The 14,114-nt window shown below is 36.6% G+C and overlaps 1 protein-coding gene across 5 annotated transcripts; it reads right to left on the reverse strand.

The window, feature by feature from the left end:
• Window positions 1-714: 714 nt before the first annotated feature.
• prkag3b (protein kinase, AMP-activated, gamma 3b non-catalytic subunit) lies at window positions 715-13,569 on the reverse strand. Of its 5 annotated transcripts, none has more exons than XM_084421039.1 (14): window positions 13,441-13,569; window positions 12,582-12,624; window positions 11,262-11,374; window positions 11,048-11,129; window positions 9,586-9,644; window positions 8,846-8,891; window positions 8,701-8,755; window positions 8,487-8,613; window positions 5,848-6,013; window positions 5,714-5,751; window positions 5,447-5,593; window positions 2,188-2,361; window positions 2,025-2,106; window positions 715-891 (listed from the first exon to the last, which is right to left on the reverse strand). In XM_084421039.1, the coding sequence occupies exons 1-12, from the start codon at window positions 13,456-13,458 to the stop codon at window positions 2,245-2,247; spliced, it is 1,011 nt and encodes a 336-aa protein (XP_084277165.1). In that variant the 5' UTR covers window positions 13,459-13,569; the 3' UTR covers window positions 715-891; window positions 2,025-2,106; window positions 2,188-2,244. The 5 variants fall into 5 exon arrangements, with proteins under 5 accessions (XP_084277165.1, XP_084277168.1, XP_084277164.1 ...); XM_084421042.1 differs by having other exon boundaries at window positions 11,262-11,402; window positions 13,441-13,546; XM_084421038.1 differs by lacking the exon at window positions 2,025-2,106.
• Between the last annotated feature and the right edge of the window lie 545 nt (window positions 13,570-14,114).

The following is a 14,114-nucleotide window of genomic DNA, read 5'->3' on the forward strand; positions in this document are numbered from 1 at the left end:
CTGTATCATACAAATAAATAGTTAAAAAATCATATATTGTGATTTCTGGATTTTTTTTTTTTAGATTATGTCTCTCACAGTGGACATGCACCTACGATGACAATTTCAGACCCCTCCATGATTTCCAAGTGGGAGAACATGCAAAATAGCAGGGTGCTCAAATACTTATTTTCCTCACTGTACATCTATAATTATACTGTTGACCCTTCCCTTACACCTTAACCCATCCTTAAACATAATCATAACACCAAAAACCTTACCCATATCCCATCTCAATAGCTGCAAATTTTTTTATATTATTACATATTAAATATATTATCACAAAAATGTCTATATCCAGAGGAGGAAAGATCTTTAGCCATCTTGGTGCATCTGGAATCATAGATTCAAAGCAGTCAAAAGCCATTTTGAGAAAATATTTTACCAGGACAACTTTGCCTTTTTGACAAAATAATATCACAGTATAATCACTGCATTAAACAGTGGATTTACAGTGTTATTTTGCACAATTGCACAAGTAAGTCTGCACAAACACCACAGTGAATTTTATGACTAAATGACATAATCTGTTTATTTACAAAGTGAGGATCAGGGGTCAAGAAGTTTTATAACAAAAATGTTATAAAAATAGATTTTTGCCAGAAGGTTATCATTATTACATGCTTAATGTCTGTAGTTTTATCTGACATAGAACTAGCACAATTCAGATGAGTGTGTGATTCTAATTCTTTAATAAATTACACAAATATAAAAGTAAAATTGCAAAATAAGATTAGACATGTTTAAAAGTGAAACATCATATCCCAAAGTGCTCGCAACATTACAAATATTTACACTTTCTGTCTTCGAGCATTCATCTTCAAGGCTCATGGTTTGCTTTGTGACAAAATTCTGGAAAACAAAATCATGTAAGAACAAGCATTATTCCTTTATTCTTCATTAACAAATGTTCCTGCAATCACAGTAACACACTGCTAATGTCCATGCATTTTTGGTCACAGTAATAGGAATATTCTTTCTCTTTGGAAACAAACACTTGCAGGTTATGTGAAAGATGTCTCCAAAGAGCTATATAGTCCATGCACTCCAGAGCAAACATAAATAACACAACAGATACACTCTCAGAAAAATATAGCACTTTATTGGCATCTATGGTTTCATAAATAACTTTCCATTGCACAAAAGGATACAGTGGAAAAAGTTTCTTCAGATTATTAAAATGTTCTTTACACTATGCATTGGAGCACAAACTTTAGTCTCATTTTAAAGAAGACCCTTGTTAGATTATTGTTAAATTGAAAATGATTTCAATTTTTTTTATATGAAATGTGTATTTTTTAAAACATGTTGAACTCATAAACTGCTAGCTGCTAAAACTCAAATTACACACTCAACACACAAATTACTCTCAAATATTACAAGCACACGCACACGCACACACATACAAACCACACTCTGACATCCATACCAACACACCCACACAAATATAGCAAAGTATTTGCTTTATAGGCCAAACCTGAGAAGCCTTGCCAACAGAATGAAAGCCTGCATCATTATATAGTTAAATGACCCTGGGATTAAAAATGGCCATTTTAATGGGTTTCAATGGGGGACATTTTTGTCCTTAAGGTCCTTAGTGTAACCATTTTGTGTACCTAAATAGATTTATAAAAGGAAATGAAATGTTAAAAATCCAATTAAAATAATGTCCAAAATGTATGCAGTTGGCCTTAACAGGCAAAATGCTAAGCAAAAAAAAAACAAGAAAATGAAATTGAAACTGAAAAAGAAAAACTAAAAACCTAAAATGTCCTTAAGGACACACAAGGGCTAAAGAACAGTTGACTGAAAGGTTCTTTGGGGAACCAAAAAAATAGTTATTGTACGGCATCACTGAGAAAACCCCCTTTTTTTAAGAGTGTAATATATACCATTTAGGATGTAAAATGTACACTTTAACAATATATTCCTTTAAGTTACTAAAATGCACCCTTTAGGTAGAAATATAAGGTTGAAATGTGTACCTTTAGACCCAGTGACAGTTTTTGTACCATTTATCTGAGAGTGTACATACTGAGATGTTTGCAGAAATGGAGGGATGTTCATCTGAGAGACGAAGAAAGAGAGAAATAAAGCAACTCTGCTGATAGCAGTCAGCAAAAAGGAAAGAAGACAGAGTCTGCCTACCTGGTAAGAGAGGAGAGGAAGTGAGGATGATGGTGGAGAGGAAGCCCTCCACTGGTGTTAACAGAAAAGTGCATCAACGCCTGCTGGAGTCAAAACCAGTGCCTGAAGCAAATCAGAGAGCGAGACGATTCCCTTCACCACATCCTCTGTGTCCACCAGCACTAGACGGTGAACCTGAAAGAGCATATGGACCATAGTCAGTGTACAGTAGACGCCATGTTTCACTTGATGTGATTAAAAACAAGCCATCAGTTCTTGAATACTACAGACCAGTGGTTCACAAACAGGGGTACGTGTACCCAGTGGGGTACGTGAGGTGACAGACGGGGGTATGCAAACAAAATGCTGAGTTTTAATTCTAATTCTCCACCTTAAAATAACATTAAAACTGAGCATGTATTTCTATCAGGTAAAATGCCATAAATACATGACATCCGATCAAATGACCTCATCTTCTGTGGTCAAAGCTGACTGGATTCACACAAGCGACGTGTATATGATAGGTTGCGTGCAGATTATGCTGCCTTGGCAAATCGTGCTATACTGCCGTTCTTGACAATGTACCTTTGTAAAAGTGGGGATTTAGCACTTACTAGCACGAAGAACTATGGCAAGCCGTTTTAACATTTAATCCTTAAAACCTACAAGTATATATTTTCAGGCTACTAGTACTTGTTTTTTTGATACTAGTATCTATTTCATTAAGTATTAGTACTTATTCATTAACTACTACTGCTTATTCTTTAGGTACTAGTACTTATTCCAATAGTGTCTAGTATTTAATTATACCTAACTTGTTAAAAAAAATAGAACTAGAACTTATTTTTTAGTTACTAGTAACATTTTAGATAAAAAAATATCCTTACCTTACCTAGATACTAGTACTATTTAAATAATCAGTATGCAAATAATATGTTGAATATTATTGAACCAACAACATATCAAAGATAGATGACAGGAAACGGAAGGAGAAGAGAGGATAAAGAAAAGAAAATCTCTCTCAACTGATGTTGTAATTGAACCTGCTGCTGCAGACTACATTATTATTAAAGGCTAGCAACAACTGAATTGCACAAGACTGTTTTTATAATAACTATAATAGGCTTTATAATAGCCTACCTTTTTAATGGTATTAGAGTAAAAAAATAAATAAATAAAAATGAACAGGCATATGTTTTATAGTGCATATATACTCTTATTTTGACACGTCTCGCATTCTCAGACGCAGATTAATATTTAGAATTTTTGATTGTAAGGAATTATGAATGCTCTCCAAAAGTCCCAATCTTTAGGTATTGTGGTTGTATGGCTGGTGGCTGTGAACTGGTTTTTGGATCTACTTAACTGTTGTTTGGATTTATTTTTATTGGCAGTTAAGTCTTTATTATAGCCAATTGTACATTCAAAACAATAAATGTCATATTAAACATATATCTCTCCTTGCGTTCATGCTAACCAAATAGCTAATAAAGCAACAAAGCCAGTTACTTACGAAAAATCAATCTTCTATAGCCTTAGTTTAGCCTGCATTACCATATGAACTCTGATTGGGTGGTTGAGAGTATACTCATGTTTATGTAATGATCAATTTGAAAGAAGATATATCTTAATATTTTCTTACTAGTTCCTTATGAGGTTGAAGATATCTGGTAATTATTCCAATATTGACTAGTTTCTTTTTAAATATTACTAGTAAGTATTCATTAGATGCTAGTACTTATTTACTGTATACAATTACTTTTAATTCGATGCTAGTACCTACATTAGACACTAGAATATTTTTTTAAATGTAACTAGTAACATTTCTTATCTTACTAGTCACAACTGATTTTTTACCCGTCTTAGGTTAAGACTAGTTAGAACGACCACTGTAGAGTAAAAATAAAAATCTTACTAGTAAAATAAAAAAAATCTTACTAGTAACATTTGGAATAAATACTAGTATCTAATAAATAGGTTCTAGTATCTATTGAATAAGAACTAGTAGCTAATTAATCGTACTAGTATGTATTTAATAGGTACTAGTATCTAAAAAAAGAAAGAAATAGTATCTAATGAATGAGTACTAGTATCTATTGAATAAGAACTAGTAGCTAATTAATCGTACTAGTAGGCCTATCTATTTAATAGGTACTAGTATCTAAAAAAAGTGAATAACTACTAGTATCTTTTAAAAAGGTACAAGTATCTAAAGAATAGGCACTAGTAGCTAATGAATAAGCACTAGTACTTAATGGAATATATATAGTTATAGATATAAAAATATATTTTATTAAATTTTATATATAGATATAAAAAAAAAAAAGTACTAGTAGCATGAAAATAGATACTAGTAGGTTTTAAAGATTAAATGTTAAAACGGCTTGCCATACAAGAACAAATATATAGACAGACTTTGCATAGAGATCAATTTAAAATTCAAACTCTCTTCGATACAAAAACATACCCTGTGTGAGTTCCTGTGTTTAATGTTGATCACATTATAAGAATATCCACACGATTGCAAATGTGACATTGATTTTATACAACGGTTCAACAAACGAAAGGTATTAATATTAAGTGAAGTTCATTTTAAACACAGTATTGTCAGTATTTTTTGCAACAAAATAATAGGTCCAACGAATGCCACAGCAGAACAGCAGCACACGGCAGTGTTTGTGAACAAATCTGCGGCTTTGATCAAATTGTGAGAGTCAATGATTCATTCATAATTACAGCCACTTGCTTCATTACTGAGTGAATGAATGACTCGATGACTATAGTATGCTCGCATAATGACAATGACTTCCTGCCAAAATCGAAAAATCCATTTAAGGGGGCAAATATTGTCGCTTACTGAAAAAGGTGTGACTGCAGAGAGAGGGTAGGCAGAAGGATGTTAAAAGCCTCAGGGGGTACGTAACTCTAAAACGTTTGAGACCTTATGTAGCTCCGCCCCTTTTCAGCACCGCGCTCGTTGTGTTCTGTCTTCCGGTTTGTATTCCACAGTTAAGATCTTACGGATTTATGAACGAACCACTCGTTTTAAAAACTTCCAAGTATACTGACATTTGTTATGACATCCGCTTCAAACATTACAATTCTCATGATAACTTGTGTTAACTCAACAATAAGTAAAACCACTTCACCAGCTAATTACTCTTCGACAGTGATGCCATTTAACTTCCGTTTTTGTGGTCGCTCTGTATATTTCTAAGATGAAATTCCAAAGATGGCTGTGCTCAATGTCATGTAACATGGCAACTATTTGTTCTAATACCTCTGCCTCAGCGATGCGATCGATGATGGTTTCGAGGGTCTCGTGAGGGTAACACTTCAGCACCCCCTCAATGGTGCACCAGCGGCCCTGAATGGCCTCCTGCATCGTCATGTTCAGGTTGTTGTAGCTTTGCTGTGCAGCCAAATTCTGTTGTAGAATCAGGAAAACATGTATGCTCATAACACCAACTTTAAGCTTTGTTTAGTACATCTGAAAGTCATCTGTAACACTCATTGAAATAAGAGGTGTGGATTTGAGTCAACGTACAATGACATCAAATCTGGAGTAAAGAGCCACCACTTTTCCTAAAGAAAAAGAAAAATATCAGAAACCACTTAGAAGTAAAAGACACATGAAATATACTTTCGGTTGAAGAGAAACAAACAAGCTGTACTCAATACCTTGCTCGTTGATGACGGGCAGGGCTGAAACCCGTCGCTCTACAAATATTGATAAAGCGTCATAAACTGTTTCTGTCTCCTTGATAGTCGCGATGCTCTTGAATGTTCCGATTTCCACTTCCTCAATCCGCTTCTGTAGAAATCGTGGCTTGGGGATCATAGAGCCCTGAGATTCATAAAGCAAATATTCAACATTCAGTACAGAGCTATGGTCACAGTCAACATAATGTAACACCAACACACTCTCAATTCATAACCATTTTACGTTTTGGCGAATTGGTGGCTAATTCGTATGAATTCTTTCAATCTCATTTGTAAGATCTGCTTACGCCTCACTTAAAAAAACAAGACAAATTTGCGACTTTTTACCTCAATTTTTTTCCTCACAATTGCGAGTTTACATCACGTGACTTTTTCTCAGAATTGACTTAACTCGCAATTGCAAGATCTTATATCACAATTCTCTTTTTTTCTCACAATTTCTCGCAATTGCGTGTTATAAAGTCAGAATTGCAGGAGAATATAAACACGCAATTGCAAAGAATATAGTCAGAAGTGCAATATATAAATGAGTTTCTCGCAAATTCTGACTTTATAACTCGCAATTGCAAGAGCTTATATCACAATTCTCTTTTTTCCTCACAATTTCTCGCAGTTGCGAGTTATAAAGTTAATTCTGAAGAAAAAAGAAAACAATTCTGACTTCATAACACGCAATTGCTAGAGTTTATATGAGATGTAAAATTTGCAATTGTGAGAAAAAAAAGAGTCAGAATTGTGAGATAAAAAGTTTGAGACAAAATACCTTTTGTATTTAATATTCAGTGGTGGAAACAATCTTCTCACTGATGGTTAGGTTTAGAAGTGGGGTTAAGGGCGGACTGTCACGTTTATCCCCCTAAAAAGTGCATGTTTCAGTATAATTACCATTGTGCAAATTCATTCGAAATTGCCACCATGTAATACAGTTACATTGTTTCATGAGATTGGGTTGAAAGTGGATTGGGTTATGTTTTAATAGTAACTATTTACTTTTGATAGCAAACCTAGTGGCGAGTAGGAGGCATACACACACAAATTGCAGTCAGCCATGATTAACTTGTTCAATAACAGTGCTGGTTATTGAGGTGAACTCAAACCTGTTGAGAAATCTGCATGGGGAAAGCTTTTGTCCTTTAGCAAAATTCTCTGTTTTGTGGATTACTATTAAAATGACTATTTCTCCCATGAAAATTCACAGAAAAACTGTACATTTAGGCAGCTTTTATTGAGCTTCTCATATGACTGAAGTCGCTATCTCACATGTTTGAAAATTATTATGACCGTAGCTAGCGAAAGTGGTCATATAGGGATTGTCAAAGTTTTTTTTTTTTTTTTTTTTGTCAATCTACTGAATTTTCCGTCAACGATACCAGGGACACCGAAACACCGGGGAACATGAAATTTGGTGAGCATGTAGCCCCACTAAACTTTTACGGAAAAATTTCGTTTGGTCCCCGGGGGCCACTCCCCCCCCCCGCGCTGGGCCCCCCCAAACCCAAAAAATGCAGTTTTTCCTAAATAACTACCTGAACCGTGGCACCGAGGATGAAGAAATTTGCAAAGTATGTTGGTCTTAAGGGCCCACATCAACCTAGCCCATAATCGATTGTCAAAGTTTTTTAGTTTTTTTTTCCCGTCAATCTACTGAATTTTCCGTCAACGATACCAGGGACACCGAAACACCGGGGAACATGAAATTTGGTGGGCATGTAGCCCCACTAGACTTTTACGGAAAAATTTCGTTTGGTCCCCGGGGGCCACTCCCCCCCGCGCTGGGCCCCCCCCAAACCCCAAAAATGCAGTTTTTCCTAAATAACTACTTGAACCGTGGAACCGAGGATGAAGACATTTTTATGGTATGTTGGTCTTAAGGGCCCACATCAACCTAGCCCATAATCACTCATTTGTGATTTGCGCCCCTCCCATAAAAAATTTAAATGCAATATTATTCTGCTTTAATCGCCCCTATCTTCAGTGGAGATGTTCAGAACTGCACCATATTTCATGTGTATGATTAACTTGACATCCTCTGGGGGTATGCTAAGTTTCGTAGAATTTCATCCATGGGGGGGTATAAAATAAATTCATTTATGTGCACATTTAGTGACTGTACACTCATCGGCCTGTAGATGGTGCTGTTGATCGAAGGGTTGCTGGTTTAGGATGATACTGTCACACACACACATGCAGGAATACAAACAAACGCTAGCATGCACACACACTGACATCCACACGCACAGACACACACCCATACACACACATACAAATCCACATGCACAGACACACACACACAAACACACATGCGCACACACAAACACACACACACACACACAGACAGACATGCACATACTACTACTTTTTTTAGGTATATACATAAACACGCAATACAGCCAAATTGCTCCACGTCATTTATTTTTGTGGAAAGCCACTGCAGGCCTGAGCGGCGGTCATATTTTGTACCGCCATGCGGTACATCTAGTTTTAAATAGTATTACTCTTTATTCATTTATAAATAAAACACTTTTTAATGAGGTAAAAATGACTGAGTGAACATTTAATGCAAGGTTATATAAAGAGAACAACATAAAAGCTCTTACAAAGATGTGTAAGAACTTGAGGATACGTTTATGGGTGAGTATGTGGAGGACGTTCCCTGATTCTGGATCTATGACGGGTAGCCGGTGAATCTTGTTCTTCAGTAAAGAATAAATGGCTTTGAAGAGGCTGGCAACAGAAAACACAACTCTCCGTCACTAGAAAGATAAAAGAAAAAGAAAAAGCAACCGAAGTGCAGTAGAAGTCCTGGTTTACCTGGATCCAGGTGCGATGCTGATCAGGGAGTTGAGAGAATACTGTAGATAGATCTCTGGAAGAGGGAAAACATAGAGCTTAAAATTTAAAACATTACAATAACACATATACACACATATTTATCCTTAAAAATATACACAATCACCTCTCCATGTTTCAATCTTGTGTTCCTCCAGCTCATAAATCTGAACCTAAAACAGAAAAAAAAACCATGATCTTATCTTTTATCAATGTTGAAAACAGTTGTGCTGCTTAATTTTTGTGGAAAACCTAAGTTCAAAAGAACAGCATTTATTTGAAATAGAAAGCTTTTGTCACATTATAAAATGTCAACGCTCAAAAAGGTCAATGTACGCTTGTTATATCTTATGTTTTTTTATGCAACAATGGTTGAAATGTTTTTGGAGCCATGAGAACACATCGATACCATGAGGATTATTCAGCAACAATTTTCACAACTAGCCCCAGTTTCCCCTATATTTATCTAAAGTCCCCCTATGGTGAAAATCAAGCGTTTATATGTCTATGTGGTGTTTTTAATATGCTTTAAGACAAACAATGTGCAAATTCATAAGTCAGCATCACTGCTGAGTATTTTCTTCTTAAAACTGCAGTGAAACAAAGACAGTCTCTAAAACACGGTTTGAAATCACAGGTGTTTCTGACGTCACAAACTACCTTGTAACCAATCAGGTCAATGTGTTCGTCAACGAGTGGATCTCTGAGCTGGTGTGAGTGAGTGGAGGCGGGGCTAATTTGCATATTCATATTAAGACATGAAGTAATTTTTGTTCAAGGAAAAAATGCCTAAATATGTCATTTTGGTGATCAAAGACTACAGGGGGACTTTAAATTTGGGGAAAAAAGGTGTTAGATAGCGGTTACCAAGGGTGATTTGTAGTAACGATGGAGAATGTTGATAAAGTCTGTAATGGTGAGCATCCCTGCAAAGACAGAAATAGCAAAAGGACAACATAAACAGGAGCACTCAGATTTAAATACAACAGTTAATTCACACAAGCTGATCTGAAGCTGACCAGACAATACTGAACTTAAAGTTCTTAAGCAAATTACAGCTTGAAATTAAAGTACCAAGAGGCTAACATTATCATAAACATACTAACTCTCACTATGCACTGAAAGTGGAACACGTTCCTGCGCCCAAGTTTCCTTTCAGTAGGAGGATATGCTTTCTCATTAGCATGGCTATTATTACTCCCAGAGAAGGTTCAGGGGATTAGAGCTCTACCCTGCCATTTCCCACCAGATACCATCACCCAGGAGCCAACTAAACTTAGACGCTGGCACGGACGCAGAGGACGGGGTGTTGAGTATGATCAATCAAAGCTGTGTCAGCACACATACATACAGTATGTATACATGATGAATCTTCACTTGTACACCGCCATTTCAAAAGTTTGGGGTTTTTGAAAGAAGTCTCTTATGCTCACCAAGGTTTCATTTCTTTGATCAAAAATACAGTAAAAACATTTTTAAATGGCTGTTTTTTAATATAATATGCATTTCATTTTCTGTTTGTAAAAACAAACTTTTACACAAGTTTAATTTATTCTTATGATGGTAAAGCTGAATTTTCTGCATAATTTCTTCAGTCTTTGGTGTCACATGATCCTTCAGAAATCATTCTAATATGCTGATTTGCTGCTCAATAAACATTTATTATTATCATCATCATCATCATCATCAATGTTGTAAAAAGTTATGCTGCTTGATATTTTTATGGAAATGGTAATACATTTCAGGATTCTCTGATGAATAGAACGTTCAAAAGAACAGCATTTATGTGAAACAGAATTTTTTGATACATGTGATGATGTATTGATGGATCACTGCAGAGCAATACACTAATATCAGGAGTTTTATATTATCGCGTCAGGTAGGGATCCATCCGTGTTAGATATAGATCTGGGTCGCAAAAGACCAGAATATGTAATAATAATTGGAGAAACATACATGCATTTAAGGGTACTGCTCTGGTTTAATCAAAAGCAGCTGATCATCTGTAGAAGGCGATTTGTGTGATTATTGTGAGCAACTGTTTGCGAAACCACTGCATTCCAGAAAATCCCTGAAGGAGCAGAAATGTCATCCACTATCTAATAATTTTCTATCCTAAATATAGGACCAAAATTAAACGGATGGTAGAGCTGGGACATAGCCGTTTAATGGGATTGCTGAGTGTTTTAGCATATGTGAAACATGTTCGCTTTCCTTAACATGGGTTAGGATGTTGCAGTGACATTATAAGATTTCAGTAATCTGATGCAGGCTCACAGCTGACCAACCACACTTTGACAGGCTCAGCAGAACCCTAACTTTTGCTTACCTACGAAACACTGCAGCTTGTTGTCCCATAAAGGTGCCGCTCTGACCCCGTTTGCAACCATTGCAAAGAATGCTTTCTTCACCTGTACAGATCACTCACATATTTCACTGTTTATGCTCTCTGAACATTTCAATCTGGAATATATTAATATTTTTGATGTAAATCAATCTAAAACACTGTAGTGAGGGAATGTGACTTCAACACATAAGCACACCTGCAGTGTTGTGTCAAAGATGACCAGTTTGGAGCTTGTTGGAATGGCATCGTAGCAGCAGTGACTCATGAAGAACTTGGCATACACGTCTGAGTCAGGGTCTTGGAGAGGCTCTTTAGAGGGAGACAGAGAGGGAGACCCCTGCTGCAGGTCGGTCAGTCTGCAGCTGGGACAGTCCTGCTACACTCATACATCCTATTCAAAAACTAACATATTTATAGTTTCATTTAGAAATCAATCACACTTGTCAAGGCATAAAATCTCCCCAGTAAGGATTTTTTTCTCTTTACTGAAGATTCATGGAGTAACACTATTTTATTTATTTATTTTTGGCAATTTTTGCCTTTAATTGTGACAGGACAGTAGAGGGTTGACAGGAAGCGAGGTGGGAGAGAGACGGGGGACGGGATCGGGAAAGGTCCACGAGCCGGGACTCAAACTCGGGCCGCCCGAGCGCAACGGCGCTACATGTCGGCGCCGACTTGGAGTAACACTATTTGTCAGAAAAGAAATAGAGAAAGAAATTTATTTTTGGTTAAACAATATAAGACAGCTAGAGTGGTCTTTTACTTCACATTTGGGACCAAAGGTAGCTATAGTGATGTTGTGTAGATTTGTGGTAGCAGTGATTGACACTAGGTGCACTCACGCCATGTCGGAAATAAGGTTATTACGAGATTTCGACTTGTAAAAAGTGTTCACGTCCTTGTAGAACTATTGATTAATTCAATTCAATTCAATTCAGCTCCGACTTGTACCACGGGACCGCTGCAGATTCTTAGTGGCATTGATAGTGTTGCCAGACAGAGAGAGAGAAACCCATAATTCCAAACCCAAGGATATGACCAGCTCAGAGTAGAATTTCATGTTGTCATCTCGTAATTACGACAAGGCGTGAAAGCAGCACCTTCTCACATTTCTGTGGTCGTCATAGTTGGGGACACTAAAACATAATAATCATCACATTGGTCATAGAGAAAGAAGTGAAATTAGCCATTTTTGCTTAGTTTTTGGATTTAGTCTTAAACCCCCTTGAAGGGGACAAGTTGATAAACTTTTTAGGCTTACCATTTCTGGAAAAAAGAAAACGATTTTATAATCACCTTTGGTAATTAGTTCAAAACTGAAAATTAGAAGCAAAATATGTGATATTCGCATTAGCTACACCTCTACATTTTAAAAACTAAATTCCTAAGTGAATAAATAACTCAATAAAATAAGTCACTGGATTGAATGACAGAATTTCAGAGACTAGCTAAGAAATGGTTAAATGTTAATGTTAAGAAACGCACAGGGTGTACAAAAGATACCGATAGATACCTGTCCTCTTCATGGTGAGCCCCTCATCCTCCACAAAGGGGAACTAAAACAGAGAAGACATGGACTTTCACTATAAGGAAATATGCACAAAAAAGCAGTCAAGAGAAGTGAAGAGGACATAGCATCACCTTATGTAACCAACTATTAAATCAAAAAATATCAAAAGAAAATGTCAGCATCAATAATGTTGTTGATCTGTATATTAGCTGTGGCCTTGTGCCTACAGCCGAATCCCATAATGGATTGTGACTGTGATGTTGCTTAACCGCAAATAAAACTGTAATCCTGCAACAGAACCACACAGAGAAGGGTCTATTATCTCAACAGTATGACTAGAAAGATAAACCAGGTTGCATATAACATTTTCATGATATATTATATTTCTGACAATTAATTCAACCCTACCCAATCTCATGCAGCACAGTCTAAACTTTACTCAAATGTTAACACTATTATTTTGCTGCCGTGCAATCAGTGTTTTTTTTTTCTTTCTTTCTTTCAGGAAAAGCGCATATAGTTAATTATTATCAGAAATAATGATGTTTTCATGCTACATATTTCTACCTCACCCTGAACTTGATCTACACAGAGGCCTTGTCTCCATGCACTGTTCAGATCTCCAAAAATAACCTCAAACATAAACACAATGCGCAAAGCAACCAGAAAGACTAGTTATGCATGTTATCTGTTGAATCCACTCATTTTGAATCGTCAACACTGAATTGTTGATTGAATTTAGTTCGTTCTTCAGCAAACATCAAGATAAACGTTGATATTATAATGTTTTCAAGTTTAAGCTGTCACAACAGTTCCTGGAATAAGATTCACCTCATCAGAAACGTTGCTCTGTGGGTCTTACCTCTGTCAGGGGGTCCATGTTCTGGTGTCCCACCGTGTCCCAAACGTTTTCAGTGCTTGAGCTGGCCTGACCGGAGCATACTTCAGCTGTACTCCCGTCCGAGTGCAGAGCACAATCTAAATCAGGAGAGAAAGCCGGCCCAGGCACGCAGAGGGCTGAACGTGAGACAGGGGGAGGAGAGTCACAGTTGTTGCGACTGTGAGTGGCTGTGTATTCACAACACCCCTGCATTAGACCTGGTCCTGGACAGCATAATCAGGACCTTAGTCAAAACATGTATAAGATGACTTAAATTCCCATGACATCTTATAATGGGTCAGGTTAAGACATTTATGACTTGCTAATTTATTAATTCATGTTTAACGGAAGATCAATCAGCTAAAAAGCATATTGTGTACATTAAGGGCCACTACAATGATCTCAGTATGTGCCTTTGGACCTTGTGTTCATCATTTCGTTCTCCAAGACTACATTAGGCCACAGAGAGGCTTTCAGTGTCACTGGATACATGTGTAGACAGTAATTATGAAGGCCAGTTTTCTGAACTCATACAGTACAGTGTCTCTATTTATGGGCAATAATGTAGCAGAAAGTTGAGATAAAATAATTATAATTAAAGGTACAATTACTACTTTACTTCTGGTACTCTAAGCAGTTAAATAAATAAAACTGCA

The sequence above is a fragment of the Rutilus rutilus genome (assembly GCF_951802725.1).
Source record: "Rutilus rutilus genome assembly, chromosome: 10".
Taxonomy (NCBI): Eukaryota; Metazoa; Chordata; class Actinopteri; order Cypriniformes; family Leuciscidae; genus Rutilus; species Rutilus rutilus.

What these genes read in the sequence shown, in the direction of transcription:
- prkag3b (XM_084421038.1), bottom strand. An exon ending in GCCCGTCATCAACGAGCAAG is followed by an intron (nt 5,752 to 5,847) that starts GTATTGAGTACA and finishes CTTTTTCTTTAG; the next exon opens with GAAAAGTGGTGGCTCTTTAC. An exon ending in ATCGCATCGCTGAGGCAGAG is followed by an intron (nt 2,362 to 5,446) that starts GTATTAGAACAA and finishes ATGCTCTTTCAG; the next exon opens with GTTCACCGTCTAGTGCTGGT.